Raw genomic sequence first — 26,075 nt, forward strand, 5'->3', positions numbered from 1 at the left:
AAAACAACAACAAAAAGCGTTACATGTGAGGAAGGACGGACAGGAGGAAGAGCGCGAGAGAGAGCGCGCGTGAGACTGAGTGAGTGAGTGAGTGAGTGAGTGAGTCTGCTCGTGCAGCGCGACTGGAGGAACTCAGGGTCATGACCCGGAACTCTTCACCTGTACGTACTCTACATCCCACCTGTATATACTGTACACTAATAATGTATAAATACACAAATCTATGTGCATATTTATGTAGACATGCGTGTGCATACACATACATATATATGTGTGTGTGTATGTATGTATAAATATATATATATATATATATATATCATATTCATGTATGTACAAAGTCAATGAAAGTTAATACAGAAAACCTGGTGACCTGAGTGTTTGGGTCTGTAGGCAACAGTGCATGTGAGTGATGAGTGCTGGTGTTTGTTTAGTCTTTTATTACTTTCGAAGAGATAATAATAACAATAACAATATTAAATTCCTTATATGGACAAAGTCCTATAGATCCAGACTCTATAACTGCACCGTCACACTGATATCAGGTATATCTCAATAATATTTCCTACTATGAAATGACTAGAAATCAACTAGAAATATCATGATTCAGATTGTTTGGCGATACATTTATTCATGTAAAGAGTTACAGTATGTAATTCCACTAACTAATGATAAATGTGATTTGTTTTTAGACATGAATTCTTTAAAAAGTTGATCTGAGTAAGATGTGTCTAGAAATGGGATTAATAATCAATCCTGCTATAAATCTAAATAAAGATTGTTATATACTGTAATAGGAAGGTATGTACAAGTGTATTGTCATTGCATAGTACAAGTAATCAGCACCAGATGCAGTTTAGCATCATTATATATATACAGTATATTCATATACGTCAAAAAGACGCTAGATTTTCCCAGATTGTATTAAAGAGAGTTTCTATACAAATGTGCAGTTGTTCATCATTTCATGTCTGCACTCTTAAAAGCTGCTTACGTTAATCCTGGCACTTAGGAGACATACCAAATCCCAACAGCACCCTACAGAAGTGCACTACATGAGCCGTTACTCAACAGCTTCAGATTAAGTAGAGCGCTTCTGAGTAGCGATGTCGGGATGTTCAGTTCAGCCAAGCCTTTATTCGTTACACTGCACAGGCGAAAAAAGTCACCATGTGGACTGAACTAAAGAAAAAGGTAAGAGCCTTCCATTAGATAAATACTGCAGTGATTAATATAGATCAGCTTCAACACATTGTTTAATCCTAACTGACGCAGTACGGAGCTTTTCATTTCTTAAACAGCCATATCAGAAGATATATCCTGTGGTCTTGGCAGTGATGTTCCTCTGTTTCAGAAGGATTAAATTATTGTCCTGCATCAAGCAAAGAAAACAACTAAGGAGGTTGCTGAAACTATTAAAATTGTGTTAAGAGCTGATGCACATTATTAAAACCTAGACAGATAGTGGTGACCCATCATCTTTGAGGAAGAACTGTGGACGGATTTTTTCCCCCCAAATAAATGTGAATAGAGATCAGTTAAATGCTTAGAGAAATAAAATCATAAAAAAAAAAAAACGATCCGTGTTTAATAGTGAGAGTACCAGCACTTCCACACGTACGATGCAGACAGAACTCAAGGGATCGGGACCAAACATTCCATAGTGTTTTATAACTCCGATACCGCGGCTACTTTGCAGACTATAACACATTTTTATTTATTTATTTTATTTTATTGTTATAAAGCAGCAGGTTATTTAAACACCTGTTGCTATAGAAACGCTACTGCACTGTGCAGTATTGTCGGAGCTGCTCGATACCTCGTCCATCAGTGTTGTGTGGTAAAGATGACCCGTGATCTAAGCAGTGTTGTGTGTATGTGTGTGTGTTCGACAGAAGCGGAGTGTGTATCTGCCTGTGCTGTGATGAGGGAGTGGTGGCAGTGTGCATTGCTCCTCGTCCCTCTTCTCGCCGTCTACCTGCACGTCCCACAGCCTCCGCTTTCACCCGCGCTGCACACCTGGCGTTCGTCCGGGAGCTTCTTCAGCTTCAGAGGACACCGAATCTTTTACAGAGGTGAACTCGGCTCGCGTGGCGTAGTGCTGCTGTTCGGTCACACTAAACACTGTCCACTGTACCATCGCTGTTAGACTATAACGAGGCGCTGTGGTTCTATGGTGACAGAGTCAAAGGGTGCTGTTGGGAGCGCGGATGTGGTGCTGCTGCTTCATGGGTTTCCCACCTCGAGCTACGACTGGCACAAGGTAAGGACTGTACACTGTCTCACTTTCAGTTCGCTTTAGTCTCCATGTTAGTATTATTATTATTCTTATTATTATTATAATATCTAGGGACAAAAATTGTCCCAGGTGAAGTCAGTATTACTGGGAGTCTGGTGCTGATTCGATCTGTATTGTGGTTCTATAAGTATCATATATATAAATTATATGTACACACACTTCGGGAAAAAAAAATAGTATGATATATATTTATTAATACAACATTAATAATATTATCATAATCATGTATATTAATATATAACGTACAGTTAGTCCCCTACTTACAAACGGGTTTTGCTTCAAGAGCAGGTTTGTAAGTCTGATTTGTTCTTAAGTCCGACAAAGTGAGTCTTATACGCCTTTGACACGAATATACAATGTAAAGCATAACAATCCACTCGAAACAATCCCTGTCCCCTTTCCCCACACATGTGTAAAGAAACAGTATTGCCTTTGCGCCCTTAAATCACGAGAGGGAATCCTGGACATCATTTTGTCTCGGAGCTGTTTTCCACTGTATTGGACTGTGAACTCTGTTTTGATTATTTTCAGAAATTATGATTACTTACCATCAGGACAGCTTTATAGCACAGACATTTTCTATCCATACACGTACAGTGTATCGAACTTTTTATTCATTCACTTACACGCTGAAAATATTGTATGTAATTGTAAATGTTGGTATCTGGTGCACAGTTTTTCTTTTCCTGAAGTGTGTATACATTTTCTTTTGGCTGACTCTGTATATATAAAATTATCTTGTATATAATTATGTAATATATACAATTCTAAACAATCTTCACAAATAATTTACTCCTACCACACCGGAGGGCACCGTGCTTCCCGCCAATGTCTGAATAGTTTAGGATATTAGAAGAACTGCAACATTTAACTACATCAAGTGCAAACATATTAAAAAAAAAAAAAACTATTTGGGACTCAGTGTGGCCGTTTGTGAATTGGCCCACAAAAGAATTGCAATATCATCTGATCTAGGATTCATCTTTCTCCCTGAAAATTCACCTGTCCTTCCATCCATTCGAGCAGATGACGCTCGGAGATGCGTCCCTAAAGGTGCCAGTGAGTCACTGTGCTGGAAATTTCCTGCTTGAAAAAGCGTGACGAGGCTCTGAACAGCTTCTTTATGACCGAGCACAACATCTTCCCAAGTTAACTGTTAGCTTCACTGCTTCCTTCTTGGATAATTGTAGCTTTGTCATTATACAAGGGCCGTTCGAGTCAAACCGGGATTAGTGATAATGTTCCTGGTGAATGAAGGCGTAAAAGTGATTTGACTTTTACATAAGACTTTGTGAACGATACAGCGATGAGACTCTGAAACATTTGAACGGCGCAAACATCATAAAGGACGCCGTCTGTCTGTGAACATTTAGCGAGTGGGAACGTCTGATCCCTGAGAATCGACACGGAGGAGATGCGTCTGTCTGTGTGAACCGTAAACACACACACACACTCGCTCACCATCACCACTTGCACTTTGTTTGGGTCATTAAAGGAGTTCCTGGGTGGCCAGCGTTTCAGAAACGTATCAGGCAGTCTGGTACTGAGAGAACGCTCTACCTTGTCATCAGGTTTAAAGTTGTAACACTGAGGTTTTCCTCTCAACCACCAACTCTATGATAGAAGTGTTTCCACGTCTCCTCTTGAGCCTTTCGAGCACACAATAGTAAATAATGATATAAATAACATGATGATCAGCAGTAATGTGATTATGATAATCATAATTATGTAATTATGATAAACAGTAATGATCTAAATGTGAGCTGTGTCCTAGTCCTGAGATTTGTCCTCTCTCTGTCTCTCTCGGCTATTGAGTCAAATAAAGGTCCCCAGGACACGTCTAGTGAACACTGGATGTATGTGAAGGAGTAAACAGATTGTGATGTGTAATGATGAAGTGTTTGTGTATGAGTGCATCAGTAGTGTCCCTCCTTAACATCATCACCTGTTGTTTTGTAGATTTGGGAGCCTCTGAGTCAGCGGTTTAACAGAGTCATCGCGCTCGACTTCCTCGGCTTCGGCTTCTCGGACAAACCTGTAAGCTTCGTGTCCTCATCTCCAGTGTTCCTGTTTAATGACAGTTTTGATGCCGTGTGATGATGAAATGCTGTTCAGTGTAAATACAGCGAATGATTTTCAAACGTGGGTCTGTGGATTAATAGTAGATGCAGAAATGAGTCGTTTATCTGATGTCTCCAAAGAGCCACGTGGTAGAGGATACAAATATCAGAAATATAATATAGTTAAAGTCTTGATTTAATTTACAATAATACAAAAGCAAAAAATGTAAAATGAAGCATCACCGTGCTACCTGAGACAAAAAAATTGAACACCGAATGAAATGAGTTTTTTCAATATATTTGATCTGAAACACACGGCCACATGACGTGACATCTCGGCTCGTCTGTCCGTTCCAGAGGCCACATCGGTACTCGGTCTTCGAGCAGGCCGGTGTAGTGGAGGCTTTAATCTCACACCTGGGCCTCACTGAGCAGAAGATCAACCTCCTGTCACATGACTATGGAGACACTGTGGCACTCGAGCTCCTCTACAGGTGAGCGGACGTGTTCTCGCATCACACACTCGGCCTCACAACATAACGTACGAGGTGGTGTCAAAAGGTTTCAAGATAAGCTTTGGTTATAAGCTCTGTTTCAGCACCGTACGTCCTCCATGAGACGCCTTAATACCCGGCAGTAGAATCTGGAGGCCCTGGGGACGAATTCTCAAAGCATAATGCGGTTAATGTCGAGAGAGATTATGAGCGTGCACTCGGTCGAGCTGCGGACCTGCCTTGAGTTTTCCAGTCGTGGACTCGTTGCAGCATCGCCACAAACTTGCCGAATCTGGTCAAACGTCTCTGTGGCGGATTTCGTACAGAACTTCACGTTGGCTCTTTGTTCTAACTTGCTGTACATAATAAATTAGCAGACATGGTAACGTCAAAATATCACCAGTCACACAGCTCCTGATATACACAGGACGATGTCTTTTGGCACGCTGACTCATGAAGCTCGGTGCTCCCTGTGACTGTGTGTGCAGCCTGTTGCTGCCACCTGTTGGCGTGTTACAGAACTACTAGTCTCAAAACTTTTTGATACCACCTCGTATCAGACTCCATTTAATGGGAAATGAATGTTTCGGTGATCAACCACAACGACCCTGATGGCTAGTAGACAACTGCTGGGTTGCCAGATTGTTTCAATGGTTTTCAGACAAAAAAAAAAACATCTGATAAAGATGAACAGAACTCATACACACACAAAAAAAACAGCTCAATATTTAAAATAACACAGCATTTACACTTACATGATCTTAATAATAAAACATAATGAAAGGAAGGAAATGAAAATATCATGAATGAAATGAAAAATAAAAGGATACTTAAAAAAAAACTAACTGAATAAATGGAATATTTTGGATCAATAAATATCTGCCAAATACATGAATATGACCTGCAGGCCGTGTCTCAGAGTGGAGGTGAGGGTTATACTGTATAAGATGCTGTGAAGAAGCTGCAGGTGTGTGTGTGTGTGTGTGTGTGTGTGTGTGTGTGTGTGTGTGGGGGCTTCAGTGATCTTACCTGCGGTTTTAACACACAGGAGTGACAACAATCGAACTGGACACCTGGCCATAAACAGCCTCTGCCTTTCAAACGGAGGTACAGTACGTTTCTCTCACTAACGTGTCCCTATCATTTCATCCGGCTTCTCTCCACACGTTCCTCTCATGTTGACTGAAGGTTCTGTTGTGATCCCATTCTCAGGGGGGTTTAGTTTATTTAACAGTCATTAACGCTAACACACCTTACAGATACAGTGATTAAACATTATGATCTCGCATGTTTTTTTTTCCCGCCTCAAAATTTGCAAAAACAAACCAAAGAGATACAGTACCAGTCAAAAGTTTGGACACCCCTTCTAATCCAATGTTCTTTGTTTAGTGATTTATTTTCTACATTCTAGAGCAATACTGGATTTTTTTTTTTTAATTATGATAAAACACACATGGCATTATGAGGAGCTTTACAGAGCAGAAGTAGCAGATACATCTCTGTCCAGCGGAGATTGTTGTGTATTTGGGATTAACGCCTTCAGACTTGTTATACAGTGTAGAAAGAAAAAAAAAACAGGGGGAAAAAAAAGGTGTGTCCAAACTTTTGACTGGTGGTGTACAGTATATGGAAATAGAGTTAATGGCTCAAGACGTCCTCCTGTGTCTTGGTGTAAACTGTAGATACAAAAACGATTGTGTAACGCCAGTCAGTGCATTTAATCCAAGAGACTTTAAAGTGTCTGTAAAGAAAATCCATGTCTTCATTATGATTCAATGTTAGAAGATGTTTAATAGAGAATCCACAGATGTTTCTCCTGAGCAGTGGTTCCCAACCCTGGACCCGGAGGACACTCTGTCCCGCACGTCCTACCGTTTCCTGCTCGGTCTCTCTCACTTCACATCATGCGTATTTGTTTTGTTTACTCACTTTATAAAGCTCATGTCAAGACTTGTATTGAGATAAACCTCTTTACTGCTGTGAGGAAACACATTCGACCTTCTAATCAACATCAGGACTTGAACAGCACTAAAGTGAAATGTGTGTGTGTATATATAATGCTATATGTTTCACACGGTCGCTGCAGGTGTGTTCCCTGAGACGCATTACCCGAGGTTTCTACAGAAAGTGAGTCCCAGTTCACAGCACTGTTTGTACAATGTTACTGTTTTTATTTGATTTATTTATTAATGAATAACTAGTTTGTTTGTCCACGTCCCTGACGTTCACAGGTCCTGAAGGATTCTGGTTTCATCTCTCCTCTGCTAACCAGACTTGTAAACTTCTACCTCTTCTCTAAAGGGTAAGTGGATTAGACGACTCGTTTCCCCGCCAGGTGTTAAAAAAAAGAAAAGAAAAAAGTTTGTTCCTTTAAAAAAAAAAGAAAAAGTTTTTACATTTTTTTTGCTGAAAAAAAGGACATATTACTCTATACTGAGCTCTTAATGTTTATTAAAAACAAATAATAATGGCTTAAATAATGCTCTGAGCTTTAAAGGCTACTGAAAGTGTTTTGTCTGCGTCTGGCAGGATCGGGGATGTCTTCGGGCCGCACACGCAGCCGACCGAGGCCGAGCTCTGGGACATGTGGACGGCAATCCGCTTTAACGACGGAAACCTGGTCATAGACAGGTGATGATGTTAAACGAGTAGAGACACGACGGGACGTGGTTTATATGGACAAACAGTCAACAACGATGAGACGAAGCAGAATTTGTGAAGCTGACGATTATGTATTTTTTTTCTTTACAGCAGGTGCTAAAGTGATTTCTAAAACTTGTACAATATTTTAATCTTTATTAAAGAATGATTCCCTCAACAGCTTGACGTGTTCCTGAGAGGTCGACACTCCTCTATCATGAGGACGTCAGAAATGTGACGGCTTTAAATCTCAAAGCTCTGACACTGGAGACTCCTTCCCTAAACGTCTAGTTAACGAAAATGTCATGTCAGTGATGTGAACTTTATCTTCGTCAAACAGCAACATTTGGATTTTTTTAATCAGTTTTTGGTTGTAGAGAATCTGCTAACCCTGCAGTAGAGGTCCGAGTAGGTCAGACTGTCTCGCTCTGGTTTTTTTCCCCTCCTTTTTTCCCCTCCTTTTTTGTCCTAATGTTTTTTTCTTCCTTTCCTTCCTCGCGTGTCTCCTGCAGCATCCTGCAGTATATTAATCAGAGGCTGGAGCACCGGGAGCGATGGGTCGGAGCCCTCACCTCGACATTAACCCCACGTGAGTGTCTATAGAAATAAACAAACCTGCACACCCGGGAATCAATCGCCTTATATGGTGTTTTATGGGTGGAGCTAATTTTTTTTTTTTTGCATAAGTGCTTAAATATGGAAAAAGAGTTTTTAGTTCAAACACTACTTTACTAAAATACTGAAAATTATCCTTCTTTAAGTTAGCATTTATTAATAATAATAATAATAATAATTTAGAGATCAGGCTAAGCTGCAGTCGTCACATTACTCTTATTTAATACGCGCAGGACGTTAACACAGGTGACGCTCTGGATTGCCAAAGTGAGACGAACCCAAGTGTTATTTCCTGCTAGACTCTTTGAGGGTCCTCCTGCACGAACACTGTCCCTTTATACACTGTGGAATGTGACCTGTTAGTGTTTCGTGATGTGTGTGTGTGTGTGAGATCTATAGCTCTTTCTGCTTTGGACTCTTTCAGTGCACATGATCTATGGGCCGCTTGATCCAGTCAATCCTCACCCCCAGTTTATTCATCTCTACCAGTAAGTCAACTATCATTTTCTCGAAAAAAAAAAAATAGTGCAGCTGCAGATTACAGGTGTTTATTATTTGCTCCAGATCTAATGCATTATTGTGTGTATTAGGGATGTTTATATTTAAATAATTAATATTAATTGCTGTTAGGAAACTTAACTGATGAAAAGCATGTTAACTGCTTTTTTTCTCATCATATTTCTCTTTGTTACACCACAATATACTGTATGTGTGTATATACTGTATACACTGCCCTGCTAAAAAAAAAAAAAAAAGTCGCACACACTTAAGTTTTTGATTCAGTCACCTTTATCACACCAGGACGTGTGTGTCCCAATCCTGTGAGTTCTCATCACATTGCGTGTGTGTGGACATGCTCTTATTTTCACTATTAAACATGCTTCTGTTTTTTTTTTTTTTTTTACTGTTGATTTATATTACTATGTTCCATGTAAGTTAAGGTTCAGCTCTGTCCTTCCAGGGTTTAATACTATGGTATGTTGGACAGCGCTTAAACCAATTCCAGTCGTTTCAAATCTCCTTAATTTCTATTAGTACCTGATGAGGACCAATATTTTGACCCTTCTGAAGTTGTAACTTTTTTTTTTTTTTTGGCCAGGCAGTATATATGTATTTGGGTGTTGTATGTATGTATATATGTATATAAAGGTGTACACAATGTGTGTATTTTTCTTTTTTTAAAGAAAACTAGTCCCGAGGTCCACAGTGACGATTCTGGACGAGCACATCAGCCATTACCCACAGCTGGAGGATCCTACGGGCTTCGCAAACGCCTACCTCGGCTTTATCAACTCTTTCTGAACGGAGCGCTCGGACATCCTGCGCTGGAGAAGAGGTGAAGGGGAGTCACGGCTCAGGGTCGTCTTTAGGGTCGGAGATTTAGGAGGCTTAGCAAATGTACTGCTCGATAGAATGAAGAGAAGACTTAGTCTCGGTTTGATTTGAACTCGTATTTCCAACTCAAACCGTGACCAAGTGTTCCCTTAATGTTAGTGGAGAAGTGTACATGAACGGATTTAGTTTTGTGTTATTGATTAGCAGCTTTTATAATATTGATTCTAAACTTTGGTTACTGAACACGTCGTTCAGCCTGGAACCAAAAAAGATTTCTACACTGATTATAGTAAACTAGAATGCATTATTGGAAAGAATCGCTTTAGAAAGATGCACTATATTGCCAAAAGTATTCGCTCCCCTGCCTTCACATGCATATGAACTTGAGTAACATCCAATTCCTTATCTATAGTGTTAAATATGATGTGGGCCCCGCCCCTTTGCAGCCATAACAGCCTTAACTCTTCTGTGAAGGCTTTTCACAAGGTTTAGGAGTGTGTTTAGGGAAATTTGTTCACTCCTACCAGGCTGTATCTTTTTAATAAGATGTAGGGTGTAATGTGTTCAGGGAATCAGCTAAGTGTTTTACATTTCAGTGTTTGAGTTTTTATTGTCGAACTCTCAAACATAAAAGGATTTAGTTCACCTTCAGACAAGATGAGGTGGGAAAACAAACAGAAATAAAATGCATGTATGAGATGAGAATCTCATCAAATTTAAATCTGTTTCAGATAGCATCATATACTCTGGATACTGTAACACACAAACGCTCTTCCAAGTCACAGCTTCGCTACCTCAGATGTGAGGGCTCGCTTTATTGAAAGCTATTTTCTGACTGTTGTAGTGCTCCAACAAGAGCTGAATTAAAATATTAAAGTAAAAAAAAAAAAAATATATATATATATATCCTGAATTGCACCAGCTAAAGGAGAGTATGAAAGTGATTATTTTTATGAAAGTACACTTGTAATGAATTACTGCGGAACCTTGGAATACGAAAGCCCTGCTTTATTTTTTATCTTGTGTGTAAAAAAAATAAAAAGTTAAATCAGAATTCCCGATTAGCTAAACCTGTTTAAAAAGAGTCAACCCCGGGTACCGACGTTGCCCCCCAATTTTTTTTTCTTTACCTTATATCACAATATTGAATCAGGTTTTATTTGCATGCCGAGGTTCTGCTGTAAAATGAACAAGTATTGAATGAGCAGGGAAATAAACAACAACAATGTGCATCAATGTTTTTCTTGTTTATTAATTATTGTAAATCTCATTGTGGATTAAATCATGTTGCCCATGATCTGAACGTGACCGAGACAAAAGAAGAGAATATTTAATATTTAAACACAGTCACAGCTAACGTTCTTAACGCCAAGTAGTTTAAACTGTACTTTTATTTTATTTACTTAATTTCCCCATACGTCAGGTTTTAAACAACGAAAGATAAAGCTGAATGACGAGCGAGAGATGTGCAAGGTATACAAGTGTCATAACATATAAGAACTGGTACAGACTGGCGTGTGACCCTCATCACCTCAACCAACAGAGGCCAGGATGACGTCGACGACGTTCTCGTCCGTGCTTCGCACCGTCACCTGCATGGTGACTCCGTCGGCCAGGGCGAGCCGCGCCCGCACCAGGACGTCGTAGCCTCCCCGGAACACGCCTGCACAACGTGATGAGTGTTTATTACAGAGTCTAAACAACAGATCTCAACTTTTACATTTCATTTCAGAGGCGTGATGATGAAATGAGGACGTACCGGCGAGGAAGAGGACGTGAGAGTTCTTGTTTTCGGGGACCTTGTCTGAACGCTCGCACGGCTGCATGCCCAGGAAGCTGATGATGTTGTTGACGGCTTCTGTGGAATCACACACAGCAAAGTGGGTGTTAAACTGTAGCGAAACGAATGCTTACATCATGATTTTTTTTTGTTGCTCAAGATGTCTGATTAAATTACCGCCAACAAAACAAACATGATGGACAACCAACAGCGCAGAGCTTTTCTTTTTATCCACTAGCTAGAGAAAGTGGCAGCAGCAGTCTGTTCATGTCCCCAAACCCCTGACGTTACCTTCCAGAGTCCTGACTGACGCCAGAGCGAACGTCTCCTCCTTCTCAAAGTCGGCTCCCACCTCCTCCCACGCTGCCCCGAAGTTGGGTTTCAGGACTTTCTGGATGTGGTCTGCTACCGTCACTTCTAGATCCTCTAACTAAAAACAACAGAGAGAGCAAAGTCAGGAATACACACGGTGTACACGTGAACAGCTTTCACACGGGTACGATACAGCACATGTTCAGCGTAATGAACGTACCACATATTCGTCATCGTAACCGTCGTCGTCGGGCTCGCCGGTGTTTGGATCGCAGTCACGCACCAGGTATTTCATCGTACAGCTGAACGTGCAGGACACTGAGGGGAGAAAGAGAAGGTCAGGACACGGTTCATATTGAAGGTTTAGAGTAGCTGGAGTTAAGATTTTTATAATTAATTTCAATTCCATTTAATTTATATTCAGCCAAAACATGGTATCGGTGCTAAACAGCGTCCCAGTGTCTCACCCAGGTTAAAAAAGTTAATTTTCAGACATCATACTACAACATTTTTCATTATACTTAATGTTTATACATATTTACAAAAAGAAAAAAAGATGAGAAGCATTAATATTTTTATCAGATAAAAAGAAACACATTTTCTAAATACAGTTTCAAGCCCTTTTATGTTTTAGTGTCCGAAACTTTTTTGAATTTAAATTTTACAACGATCTTAACTGTCATTCAGATGAAACTTGGCCAGTTTAGATTTTACATTAAAAGATGTAAACCTAAAAAAGCGTATTATTGTAAAATGTCAAATTGTTAAGATATTGCAACATGAATTTGACATGGTTACGGACACTATGGATTTTTTGGGAGAAAATAATTCCTTAATTTTACGTAAGTGCTTTGATTTAAGAATTTTTTACAGGTCATTTGCTTTTAGAAGCTTACACCAATTTCAATACTCGAAAAATATGAATAGTTTACATTTTAAATGATTTGAAGTGGTTTAAACGATTTGTTTTAAGTGAAACAGTATAACGCTGAAAAAGAGCCATTTTTGGGGCTCATTAAATCATCTCTCCTTAACGGCTGACGTTAACAACTTGAAGCAAGATTGGTCACTTCCATGTTGTATAAACTTTAAAATTCGCTTCTTTGGCTCACACACATTTTCTGTATTATATGTATAACATATAAAATAGTTTTTAAGCCGATTGCGCTTTTAACAAATGATCACCGTCACAAAGCAGCTTTACAGAATCGGATCAGATCAGAAAATGATGGTAAAACTCTGAGATAAAACTAGTCCTGTAGGGAGAGTGAGATTAAAAGCGTAGCGACAGCTCTCCTGTGGATAAAGTAATTCTCTCACTGCAGCAGGTAAGAAGTAAACAACTGCTGTGGGGTGATTACAAAACAGTCTTGACATTTATCTCTAGGATACCGAACATGACAAAATAGGAACTTTAAAACAGACATTTAAACTCATGTCCTCTGATTCAGCCGGTTTTCTAAGCTGCTGTTGAGTGTAACTCAGGGTTTTTTTTTTTGAGAATACTGCATGTGTACTGTACGTAATGTTGTGAGAATAAAAACTAATGCTGCATCACTAGATGTTACACTAACACACAGCGCACACACCTGCTGTGGGGTCGTCGTCTGGCAGACGGACGAGTGTGTAGGAGGAGCCGGGCTGGTTGTAAGGCAGGCTGGGAGCCGGGACGTGATGCACCACTTCGTAAGCCTCGGACGGTTCCATCTGCACCAGGACGCGCTGCAGGAGCTGGTCGTTCAGCGTGTTGGTGCAGTCGAACTGGAACACCATGTGACCTGCGAACGTGTGCTTGATGCAGCGGACCACGTACTCCGTCTCGGCCTCGGTCAGCTGCACCGGTTCGGACGACTTGAACAGAGGACCGAGACCCTGGAACTCGGGAATGGTGGAGAGTTGCTCTAAGAGAGAGAGAGAGGGATGAAGAGTCTACATAATGGGACATAAGACTAACTATATGTATGAATGAAATATTTCTATTCCAAGATGAGTAATAAATAAAGATTTTGTTTAAACATATACACAGCAGTTGGTTTACACTTTCTGCCGGTTGCCTGCATTATACCGGTGTATTAGACAGGCTACTTTTCCGTGACCCACCCTGTATTTATTACATCACTTTAGAATCCTAAAAAGCTTTTTGTGTGTCTTACTTCAACAGTTTAGAGAGTAAAAAAAAAACTTGAAGCCACACACATCTGTATCCAAAGTGCCACATCATTAACCAAGTGTCCAAAATTTTTACTTACGCATGAAATAATCATGTGATCATATCTGTTTCTTCAGTAATTAAACTGATGGTACCTAGTTAGTAACCCAGCGTCATTATCTTTTCAATAATGGAAACTACAAGACGGGCGTAGCCGAAAGACCAACAACAACAAAGCATGTTCAAAGGTCACTGCCAAATGCTTAAATGTAATTAAAATCATCTTTTTTTCTTCATGGGATTGTACACTTATGGAATACATACCACAGACAAAATAAGTTTGGTTTTTTTTTTCTCCCTTAAACGTGCATAACTTCCAGCCTTACACAAAACCTGTAGTACTGAAAGATTCATCAGGTGATCTGGTCCATCTTTCACACTTACGAACTCTACTTAGATTAAAAAGTGTTTGGAGCCACCTTAACGTCACCTCCTTGCACAATCTCTCTCCCTCTGCTTATGTCTCTTTCTTTTAAACTCTTGGTCAGCTGACGTCCATAAAATCAAATCAGCTGCTGTTGCATGACTAAACACAAATTTTGGAAATATTCGCAAATGAAGATTTTTATTTATTTATTTTGGCATCATACAAATAGTTCTGACTAACTAAATAATTATTTAACTCACTATTTAAACATCAAGTTCGAATCTGCGGAAATTTGTAACTCAAATGTTTTTCCTTGTTCATGTTTTTTTTTCTTTCTTTTAAACACCTTATATTAACAAGCGCGATTAGCTCGTTGTACTTTTCAGTTGATTTATTTGTTCGCAACACTGAAACCTGGAGGTCTAAAACGCAGAGAACTCTAACGCTAATTAACGAACTTCTAATTAGTTCACCGTCAGGACGTGTCTGCTTACCTTGGTAAATGTCTTGCCGAGACGGTGCCAGTTTTTCAGGAGCTTTACTTGTAGCCACTGGTGCGATTTCTATTTAAAAAAAAAAAAAAATACACATTTGTGAATTAAGAGATATACACAACGAGTGTGAGACGCTAAATATCTAGAACAGATCTGTCTGAAGGTAAATCAGGGAAACGGGGGGGGGACACCTGTCTTCTGCTCTGTGATCGGTGCAGTAGCCAGAGGAACCGACTTCATGTCGAACGGCTTCTCTGTAGGCTCCAGCGTGTACTGATGGAGAGACTTCTCCAGGCCGGGAATGGACACGGACAAACCTGAGCACAAATGCAAAACAGTTATGTTTAAAAAAAAAATTTTTTTTAATAAATTAAAAAGTTCTAAAAAGCGATAAACTCATGGCTGAGTGAGAACCCGGCTCGTACCGTTAAAGATGTAAGCAGCATTCAGAGCCTTCTGTTTCTGCTGCAGGACGTTCATGTAGAACGTGGCTCTGTCTCTCACCTCATCATCGCTGTCCATCATACACCTACACCCCACACACACACGTAAAACAGTATCAGCGACAACATACTGCTAATTATGGATATTATACATGAATGAACCAAAAAAAAACATTAAAATAAATATAATAAGAGCAGGTGTGAGTGTTGTTCTCACCTCTGCATTAGGACCAGGACGCTGGGCAGCAGGTCATCGTTCTGGGCCCCGAACTTGGCCAGAGCGCTCACAGCAGCTACACAGTGAAGAAAAAAAAAATAGTTTGTTTAATGTTCATGTGCGGAGTCTCCGGTGTCGGTGCTTTGTAACAATCTGAGGTAACTTTCAAACAGCAAAAACTCTAACATGACAAGATGCACGAAGATAATTTTTTTTGTAAACTTTAACACACAAAACAAAAGGAGAAGCTGGCGGAAACGTGACTGTGTGTATAAAAATAAAGGTGAAAACAAGAGCAACAAAGTGATAACAGGAACTGGATGTTTCACAATATTACATGTAACGGTTACATGATTAAAAACCAGGACATTTCTTTAATAATAATAATTCAATAATAATAAAAATAAATAAAAATTGCTGTGGTGTAAGAAGCGTGAAATAATAATCGAGTTCAGGGTCTTAACAGAAAGTTTGCGTCATCGCGCCGTCACGCTGTCAGTGATAAGTTTTCTGTAACAGCACTGCTCTGAGTGTTTTATACATTCATAACATACAAGCGTACGTTCTTAAACTTCACACGTGCTTTTATATGGGAATGATCGAATCCGATGTGGCCTCAGTGACGTCACGTCAAGTGCTTTATTCCTCAATTGATTATGGATTAATCCTTGTGTAACCAATTTTCTCAAAACTTTTACCACAGTCACTGCTAATTATAAAAAAAAAAAAATATATATATATATATATTTATGAAAAAAACAAGTTTGAACCCTCCCCATCTCAGTCCACGAGTGTGTATTGATGGTGGAAGACAGGTCGAACCACTTGCCCCTATCTGATCCTGTTTACCTTTTCAAAGACACGACAGTTTATTATTTTAATATTCTCCCCTTTCCTGCGGCTCACCTGCACGGACCGCCTCGCTCTCCAGCACCACGCGGTTGAATATGAAGCGGATGTATTTGGAAGGCGATGGGGTGCGAGGGCCTTCTTTCCCCAGCAGGTGCAGGATCTTGGTGGCCAGGACCGTGTGCTCGCAGTCCTCAATAAACTCACACAGGTGAGCCAGGCCCGTCTCCTTACTCTCAGGATTCTCCTCGATGATGCTGATGATGCAGTCCACGATGGCGCGCTTGTACTCGAAGCCACCCTGTACGAAAAATAAAAGAATCGGCAAGTTTGCAACGCCCATCTGGACTTTTATATCTGTCGTAGTTTATTTGTTGGCCAAATCAGGTCAGGATATATAAAATATTTACCATAAATAACTAGTATTTTTTTACTGCTAGTTAAAATAAATTAAGCTAGTTTTACTGATTTCTAGTACTTCAATAAATAATAATATTAATACCAAGCAAAAATTATATTTAAAAATATATATTTTTATTAATTATTAAAAATATATAAATAGTAAAAATGTATAATAAATATTTGTAAAAATACACTCATAAATAATAAATACATTTATCTAAAAAAAAAAAATTAATCACTATTGAATTTGAACAATGAGGGCTGCTGAAGCAAAAGTTTGTGCACCCCCCGCCCACAAAATAATATATACCTTTTACAATGTAAATATGTTGAAAAAAAAACTTAAAAAAAAAAAAAAAAGTGGCTGTATTGTGCATTAAGACAATCCAATAAGCATCAGTTTTTCATCTTGTTAATATCATACCATTTGTAAACCCAGCGTACAAAGGGTGCACAAATATTTGCATAAAACCCTTTCTGGCACATAATCCCTTGCACGTGACTCACATCATCTCTGAGCATGTTAGACAGGAAGTTCATCATCACACTGTGTTTTCTGGGGTACTTCTGGCACAGGGCACTAATGGCCTGAACCACCACCACCTGGGGAAAAAAAAAAAAAAAAAAAAACACACACACACGCACATTAGACACCTTGTTAAGACGTTACACCACACTGACACAGGTTTATGATTTCCCAGCTTATGGACCTTGAACTCGTCGGAGATCTCTGAGACGAAGGAGGAGATCTGTTTCATGAGCCGGTCTACACTGCTCTCGCTGCCCGTCTTTAGCAGCGTGGTGATGGCCAGGGTAGCGATGCTGCGGTTCGAGTCAGTGATCAGGTTCTCCAGGTCCAGGTTACAAGCCGTCACTGCAGATGGGTGCTTCATCGCCACCTGATGGACAAAGAGAGAGAGAGAGAGAGAGAGAGAGAGAGAGAGAGAGACAGCAATCATTAAAAAGGGAATGTAGTTAACATACTGCTATACATATTTTATCCACTAGAGGAGGCCATTTAAATGGTGGAACAAATTCCATATAAATACTTGTGTGTAGTTCTGTTGTTTATCTCTATATTTATTAATTATGTTTAACTTATTGCATCTGTTTTGTTTTCAAGAATAATTTAACAGTTTGCTTGCATTTTACCATATTTGGTCAAGTATCAAATTCAGATTTTTATATATATATAAATCTGAATTTGATACTTGACCAAATATGGTAAACATAGTGTGCAAGTTCCCCCCACAGATAAGAGGCCTGTAATTTTTATCATAGGTACGTATACCTCTAAGATAAAGTAAAAAAAACCCAGAAAATCACATTGTAGGACTTTTAAAGAATTTATTTGCAAATTAAAATAAGTGGAAAATAAGTATTTGGTCAATAACAAAATTTCATCTTGATACTTTGGTATAAACCCTTTATTGGCAATGACAGGTCAAACGTGTTCTGTAAGTCTTCACCAGGTTTTCACACACTGTTGCTGGTATTTTGGCCCATTCCTCCATGCAGATCTCATCTAGAGCAGTGATGTTTTGGGGCTGTCGCTGGGCAACACGGACTTTCAACTTCCTCCAAAGATTTTCTATGGGGTTGAGATCTGGAGACTGGCTAGGCCACTCCAGGACCTTGAAATGTTTCTTACGAAGCCACTCCTTCGTTGCCCTTGTGGAGTGATTGGGATCATTGTCATGCTGAAAGACCCAGCCATGTTTCATCTTCAATGCCCTCGCTGAGGGAAGGAGGTTTTCACTCAAAATCTCACAATAACATGGCCCTATTCATTCTTTTCTTTACACGGATCAGTCGTCCTGGTGCCTTTGCAGAAAAACAGCCCCAGAGCATAATGTTTCCACCCCTATGCTTCACAGTAGGTATGGTGTTCTTTGGATGCAACTCGGCATTCTTTCCATCGTGTGTTACTTTGGTCCCAGCTCTCTGCAGGTCATTCACTAGGTCCCCCCGTGTGGTTCTGGGATTTTTGCTCACAGTTCTTGTGATCATTTTGACCCCACAGGGTGAGATCTTGCGTGGAGCCCCAGATCGAGGGAGATTATCAGTGGTCTTGTACGTCTTACATTTTCTAATAATTGCTCTCACAGTTGATTTCTTCACACCAAGCTGCTTACCTACTGCAGATTCAGTCTTCCCAGCCTGGTGCAGGTCTACAAGTTTGTTTCTGGTGTCCTTTGACAGCTGTTCGGTGTGACTGTTTGAGGTTGTGGACGGGTGTCTTTTATACTGATAACTGATGCCATTAATACAGGTAACGTGTGGAGGACAGAGTAGCCTCTTAAAGAAGAAGATTTTGTCTGTGAGCCAGAAATCTTGCTTGTTTGTAGGTGACAAAATACTTATTTTACAGAGGAATTTACCAGTTCTTACAGTGTGATTTTCTTGATTTTTCTTTTCTTATTTTGTCTCTCATAGAAATTTCAGGCCTCTATTATCTTTTTAAGTGGAAGAACTTGCACAATTCGTGGCTGACTACTTTTTTGCCCCACTGTATACATCATGGTTAAAAATTATGAAACTGTCTAAATAGTTAATACATTATTTGTTTTACTTTTTAAAACTATATAAATTAAACATCCAAGTCCAAAATATGGTCCTGACCTGATGAACATTGTTCTATATATTTAAAAAAATAACAGACTCACTTTATTGAGGGTCCTCACGGCTGCGTAACGCAGTGCTGCTTTTGGGGAACTGCAGAAAAGCTGAAGCACTGAAGAAAAAAAAACAATAGCATTTACATGCATCAGCAATTAGTCATGAAAACAAACAAACTAAAACACTGAGTTATGGAAAAAGTTTAGGGATTTATGGATGCAGTGAGAGAGGACATGAAGTGTGAGAGAAGAGGATGCAGGGATAGGGTTAGATGGAGGCAGATGATTCGCTTTGGCGACCCCTGAAAGGGAACAGCCGAAAGACAAAGAAGAGGATGGAAAAAGTTTAGACACTGACCAGACACGGCGGGGGCGAGCTCTCGGGCGGTGCAGTTGGGCATGTGGACGATGGCCGAAGCGGCTTCATACACCACCATCTCGTGCTTATTCCTCAAACAGCTCTCGATGAAGTCAAACAGTGGGCTGTCGTGTCTGTGAGAGAACACACAGGTGTGTAGAATCATGGAAAGGGAAAAAAATAAAACTTGATTCAGTGAATCTTTTGTGTGGCGATTCATGTATCATGACACTGACTTCAAGTATAAAAAAGGAATGTTCATAATTTCTTAAACGATATACAGTATATGTTTGCATTTTGGGCAGTAAAATGTTGCAGTTCCTCTGTGATCCTGCAGGTGGTGCTCTAAACTATTCATACATGAGCAGTACAGTATCTCCTGTGAAGTACTTTTATACAAATAATTGTTTTTTAGAATTATAAAAACAAAACTAAAAACATGTGCTTAAAAAACATCCTTGCTTCTTTTTTTTCCAGTTTTGTATTGCCCAGGGTTAAAACAAGCCATTTAGATTTTTCCCCCCAAATGTGACCTCATATAAGAAGAGCTCCTTCCCTGGTTTGTTGCTCACCCGTTCTATGACTTAGGAGTAGCAGACATTGAAATACTGCATTTGAAAGAGTGAAATAAAGTAAGACTGTGTGGAGCATTAACACACACACCGAGGGCGCTCTGAGACTTGTGTTAGCTGGTTAAAGTAATTTTAAAACATGCTGATCTTTAAACAGCAGTGTGTGTGTATTGAGATTAACTGTGCCGTACCCTCCCTCGGTCTCCTCCAGCAGTCTGCTGGCGATGCGGATCAGCATGCAGTACGCAAACGGAGACTTCAGGCCCGACTTGGTGAATTTGTTGAGCATCTTGGTGACGGCCAGGCGGTCGTTCTTCCTCAGGTGGTAGAGCAGGCCCAGGGCGTGGTACTGTGAGGCAAAATGCAAAGTGTAAGGGTATTTTTTTATTTATTTGTTTGTTTATTTTTAATTAATAAAAATAAAAAGAAAAAAGTAGAAGCCGCTCGCCCGACCTGCACCATGATGTTCTCGCTGGACGCCGCCTCCTGAGCTTCATTCACCCAGCGCTTCACCACATCATAACTCATCTTCACCATGTGCTAAAAGAAAACACAAACACACGCCCACAGTGAGCTCATCATTCAGACATCATGACTTAAATCAGGAGTCTGTCCTCCGTCTTACCAGAGACGAGACGAGAGCAGAGCTGGACACGCTGGGCACTTTGTCCACGATGGCCTGCTTCATGTAGCGCTCGATGGCCTGCAGCATGGTGGTCTACAAGACAACGGAATACATCCCATACACGTCATGGCAACAACGACAGACATTTTAAAACAAACTTTTATTCGTCATCTAGAAAATGAGCTCAGCTACGGCTCCGGCTCCGGGGGCTGTTAGCTCATAGCATTACAATTATGACAAAATTTTTAATTTAAGTAAATTAGTACTTTTCTATTAATGTAAAAATGTCTATAGAGACATAATGTGTGTGTGAGTAATGTGTAAAATCATGTTCTCAAAAGTTTCATATAACAGGATGGTGTTTTTAATTTAAAATGAAGTACAAGGGTGAGTCAAAAACCATTTGCACTCTGGCTGTAGAATTAATTTTAATTAACTTTTAGAAAAGACAAACGCATCATTTTTCTTGCCTTGTTTTTTTTTCCTTCTACGGCTATAGTCATGTTTTGTTTTTTTCAATATTAAAGTTAGATAAGATGTTTAAGACTATTTTTTTCTAAGAACTTTAAAACTAAATTTAGATTTACTTGTTTAAACACTTATTCAAGAGTCAAAAATAAAACAAGTCTCAATATATAAACAACAAATAAAATATGTTTAATGGACTTAAGGGTTGTACATAATGATGAACACTGTGGTGAATTTTCTTTTACAGTAAAAATGTGTGTGTAGCTTTTCAGTGTCCTTTTCTGCATCTTATATACATTATTTGATCCCTTAATTATTAAACAGAAATGTATGTTTTGTTCCAACATCAGGATTTATTTTTTTTGTAGTTTGTTATTTAGACATTGATCCTGTTCTGACTGCTAATTATTTCTGATGTATATATTTATATTATAAGTTGTTTTTCAATACACTTTGTCCGTCTGTCCACAAGCTTTCGTTTTCCCTCATTAAAAATGTTTACAGCTGAGCTGCGAGACACGAATGCACCACTGTCTTCATTTTTCATCAGAGGTGAATCTTTGTCCTTGTAGTTCTGCTTTAAGGGGACGTGAACAGGTGAAAGTCTGATCAAGAGAGATCAGGACTATAGGAAGGACGATTTAACACCTCAAAATGAAACTGAAGTTTAGTCTTCAGCTCTTCAATAAGCGTCTGACTGTAATGAGCACCGTTGATTGTTGAACTTTTTTCCTGATGCTGTTCCAATACTTCTGGCCCTCAAGAATCACAGAAAACTGTAAGCGTTGATGAATTTCCCAGCTAATGGTTTTGACTTTTGATTATTTTTTCTTGTTCGAGTATCGCTTTAGATTGTGTTTGCAGGAATCCAAACACTGCGGTTCTTTCATGTAAATCACTAGTGGGAGGTCCATTTTTGCTCACACTGCAGTTACAAATGAACTGATGTAACACGTTCACATCTGCACATCAGTGACTGGAGAGACAGCGGCCTTAAACTAAAAGCTCTGATGAGACAGTGCAGCTAACAGAAGTTTTAATATAACCGGAGTGAGGATCATTTTTTATGTATTTAAAAATAAATAAGCAAATTAAACAAACTAAAACTTTAAACTGAAGAAAGTGAGAGAAAGCGCTGATGTATTAAACATGTAACGAAGACACGTTGGACTCACGTCAGTGATCCTGCAGAGAGCTCTGATTGCAGGACCTCTGTACACATCCTCTTTACCGGTCATGTCTTTGGTAAGACTAAATACACACATAAAAACAGGTTTGGTAAGGTTAAAGCTTCTCAACAGTCAACACACACACAGACATCATGTGACCGTGAGAGACAGCAACCTGCTCGTAACGATGATGACGTCCTCTGAGATGTTAGCCATCTCCTTGATGGTCAGGTAGCACATCCTTCTCAGGGTTTGCTACACAAACAAGGAAAGAAAGGTTAAAATATATTATTTATAATAATAATTATTATTATTATAATAAATGTGAGTGAAAATTTAACACAGCGACATATACATCATTCGACTGGAAGAGCCTGGTCATGGCGAAGAAGGCCTCAGTCGCCTCTGTGGTTCCAAAGTGCTCACCCTGCGCAGAGACGGAGAGACACAAACACCTTAGAGAGCACGAAACACACGCTGAGGGAAACGTAGTAGTCAGCTGAGATCACTCACCTGGTTGAGCAGGTAGATGATTTTTGTCAGGATGTGGAGACATCTCCGTGGGTTGATGGGAGTCTCGTTGAAAATGCGAGCCTTGTGAGAAAACACACACACTGATCACTAACACTGCTCTGACACACACCACACATACACACAGCAGACTCAGTGACTGCCTAAAAGCTGCTGTTAGCTCTGTTATGTTTGAAAAAAATAACCCTAGCTGACCAAACAATACAAAGATGTACAAAGTATTACAACACCGTACCATGTGGTCCGTCACAAAGCTACTCGACTTAAATAACTGATATAACTGATATAATAAATGAAAAAAGAAAAAAACACTAATCCACCAAATCCACCCACCCAAGATTTCCCAAAACCCAGAAGTACCTATTGAAATACCTTGGAATTTCTTTCAATATATTTTTTTTTTTTTACAACTCACAAACCCAGACTCAACAACTTTAAAAAGGCAATATAACCCAAAATCACCACAGAATACCAAATCCAAAAATCCAACAACTCAAGGACCTTTAAATGATTACAATATACAAATAAAATTGAATTTAAAAAAAGGTCTATATTTTGAAAATGCAAGGACTTTAAATTCTAAACTACACAACTTTATAATTAAAAAACTAAACGTAACAAACAAAACAAATCTGATAACTCAAAAAATGCAATACATGTTAGAATACCAACTCCAAACAACTACAAACTCAACAACTCAAAAACATGTTTCAAAACCAACTCAAAAATCACCTCAGGTTACAAGTCAAAAACCTGAACTTGACAACTTAATACCTATTTTAATAGTAAACTATTTCAACAGCTTCAACATCAATCTACCTAAACAAAACTTAACCTGTCTAAAAACAAATTTAAACAATGCAAAAACCTAAGCATAACACCTAAAACACCATAAAATTAATCCAAACAACTAAAAATAAACTTAATATAACAAACAAAATAAATAAAACAACTCAAAAAATGTAATATAGCTCAAAAATCCCATCTCCAAAACTTGCAAAACATCAAACTAAAAAAAGAAAAAAGTAAAATAAAACTACAGATGCACCTGCACAAAACTCTGATGCAACAGTTCAAACACACCAAATTTAAACTTATCATTCAAATACTTAATTACAAACGAAATAACAACAACTCAAACGAACAGATCCAAATCACACTTTGTATAAAAACACTTTGTGTAAAAACTAAAAAAAAAAAAAAAAAACACCTACACAAAACTCATACAACTCAAAAACACTAAAAATGAATAGGGTCAAAAACTACAATACACAAAAAATTCCAACTTAAAAAAATAATGCAATATACTTTAACTCGAAAATCCAACTTCAAACACTGAAAACACCAAACCCAGCAAGTAAATAAATAAATCTAAATCACATTTTATTAGAAAAAAAAAAAAAAAAACCTTAATAGAACAACTCAAACACCAGAGTCACATAATAAAAAACACCAACTCAAATCCTAACCCAAAACCCCGAGCAGTCAAAGACACAACATTAGACTGATCTAAGGGATAGAAGTGTGTCGGGTCTTTCTGTTCGGATCGGACCCGTGTCTCCTCACCTCCTGCAGGACAGCGCTCTTCTCCAGGTGCTGAAACGGGTTCGAGCCACTTCCTGTGAAAACACACACACACACACACACACACACACAATAAGTGATGATCAGTGTGAGGTTAGACTGGTAATAGTTTACTGTAGAGTCTGTGATGTGTCACATGATCAAGCAGAAATAAAATCACACTTCATGCACTTTATTAATTAATTAATTAATATTATTATTATTATTACAATCATCATCATCATAATGTCAGATTAATAATGTACAGGTTAGTTAGACAGTTGACTCAGTTAAAAGCATATGATAAATAAGTTAGCTGGTTGTGACAATGCTGGTTAGTTAGATATAGAATATATACTATAGAAGAGCATTTATTTGTTTGTACTAAAGCGCATGAGACATTAATATCGTTTATATTAACAGCCTGAAGAAGGTTTACTAAAGAGAAATCTTAGCTAATTAGCTGAACTAGCATCGCACTGAGCTAAGCTAACGTCTAAAACACTTCATACCGATTTGTCTCAACCAACAACGCAGAATAAAACGAGCAAAACGAATTAAAACGAGTTCTCACCCGCCTCCTCGTCCTTCTTATCAAATTTCTTGATCATTTTAAGGAATGTTGAGGATAATAAGTGTGAGAACTCAGCGCCTCGGTCTCCCTCTCACTCTCACTCTCTCCGAGTCTCAGCTCCACGTCAGCTGCTGCAGTCAAAGCTCCCGGAGATCCAAGATGGCGGCCGGCGGGAGGTCTTTCAAAATAAAAGTCTCAAATAAGAGTTTGTGAGTGTACAATAAAATAGAGGCAGAGCTGCACTTCCTGACTGAGGGTCCAGATTGTCTTATCTTATCTTATCTTATCTTATCTTATCTTATCTTATCTTATCTTATCTTAAGTCTTATTAAGTCTTATGTCTTATTATCTTATGTCGTGAACAAATTCAATAAAATCATTCCTGACTTTAACTGCCCCACCTACTGGGGGAGCACAGAGAGAGCACATTACACACACACACAACAAGTGAGGGACAGTGACACCTTATATGACACACACACACAAACACACACACACACAACAAGTGAGGGACAATGACACATTATATGACAAACACACACACACACAACAACAACAACAAGAAGTAAGGGACAGTGATATTATATGACAGCCCCCGCCCCCCCGCCCCCTCCCCCCCCCCCGTATTATTATTTTGTTGATAATAACTTTTTATTGAAAATAAAATTATGAAAGCAAACAAATGCAAGGCTTCAAGAGTTGGGAAAAAAATCAATTCAATTTTATTTGTATAGCACTTAAAAAAAAAAATTCATTGCCGCAAAGCAGCTTTACACAATCAAAAGAATTGTTTAAGTTCGTATGGAATGTGAATATGTATGAATCAGAATAGTCAGTTTGTCCCTGGTGAGCAAGCCGAGGGCGACAGTGGCAAAGAAAAACTCCCTGAGATGGTAATAGGAAGAAACCTTGAGAGGAACCAGACTCAACAGGGAACCCATCCTCATTTGGGTAAAACAGAGAGCAGGAATTGATCTGCAGTCATACAGTGTGTTAGTTGGAAGGCAGTTCAGCATAACAGTTGATGTTAATTGATGTTAATATGGAGTCCAGTTAGTTATTGGAGGCTCTATGTATGTATTAT

The 26,075-nt window shown here is 39.0% G+C and overlaps 2 protein-coding genes across 4 annotated transcripts; one reads left to right on the forward strand and one right to left on the reverse strand.

Annotated features, from left to right (window-relative positions):
• On the forward strand, positions 1-11,518 carry mest (mesoderm specific transcript). 3 transcript variants are annotated; one of them, XM_053508386.1, is made up of 13 exons: positions 1-161; positions 1,893-2,072; positions 2,181-2,260; positions 4,256-4,333; positions 4,714-4,850; positions 5,899-5,957; positions 6,937-6,977; positions 7,082-7,152; positions 7,380-7,481; positions 8,003-8,079; positions 8,530-8,593; positions 9,290-9,441; positions 11,173-11,518. In XM_053508386.1, the coding sequence occupies exons 2-12, from the start codon at positions 1,922-1,924 to the stop codon at positions 9,405-9,407; spliced, it is 978 nt and encodes a 325-aa protein (XP_053364361.1). In that variant the 5' UTR covers positions 1-161; positions 1,893-1,921; the 3' UTR covers positions 9,408-9,441; positions 11,173-11,518. The 3 variants fall into 3 exon arrangements, with proteins under 3 accessions (XP_053364361.1, XP_053364360.1, XP_053364362.1); XM_053508385.1 differs by lacking the exon at positions 11,173-11,518 and having other exon boundaries at positions 9,290-10,629; XM_053508387.1 differs by lacking the exons at positions 1-161; positions 11,173-11,518 and adding an exon at positions 1,086-1,191 and having other exon boundaries at positions 9,290-10,629.
• copg2 (COPI coat complex subunit gamma 2) lies at positions 10,669-25,134 on the reverse strand. Its single transcript, XM_053508384.1, has 23 exons — positions 24,992-25,134; positions 24,421-24,473; positions 22,837-22,917; positions 22,679-22,750; positions 22,499-22,578; positions 22,330-22,405; positions 20,687-20,779; positions 20,515-20,601; positions 20,253-20,410; positions 19,490-19,623; positions 19,180-19,247; positions 17,224-17,412; positions 17,021-17,116; positions 16,169-16,412; positions 15,263-15,338; positions 15,028-15,131; positions 14,794-14,919; positions 14,603-14,671; positions 13,122-13,433; positions 11,753-11,850; positions 11,512-11,650; positions 11,200-11,298; positions 10,669-11,103 (listed from the first exon to the last, which is right to left on the reverse strand). The coding sequence occupies exons 1-23, from the start codon at positions 25,026-25,028 to the stop codon at positions 10,973-10,975; spliced, it is 2,622 nt and encodes an 873-aa protein (XP_053364359.1). The 5' UTR covers positions 25,029-25,134; the 3' UTR covers positions 10,669-10,972.
• Positions 25,135-26,075: the final 941 nt, after the last annotated feature.

Source organism: Clarias gariepinus, chromosome 12 (genome assembly GCF_024256425.1).
Source record: "Clarias gariepinus isolate MV-2021 ecotype Netherlands chromosome 12, CGAR_prim_01v2, whole genome shotgun sequence".
NCBI lineage: Eukaryota > Metazoa > Chordata > Actinopteri > Siluriformes > Clariidae > Clarias > Clarias gariepinus.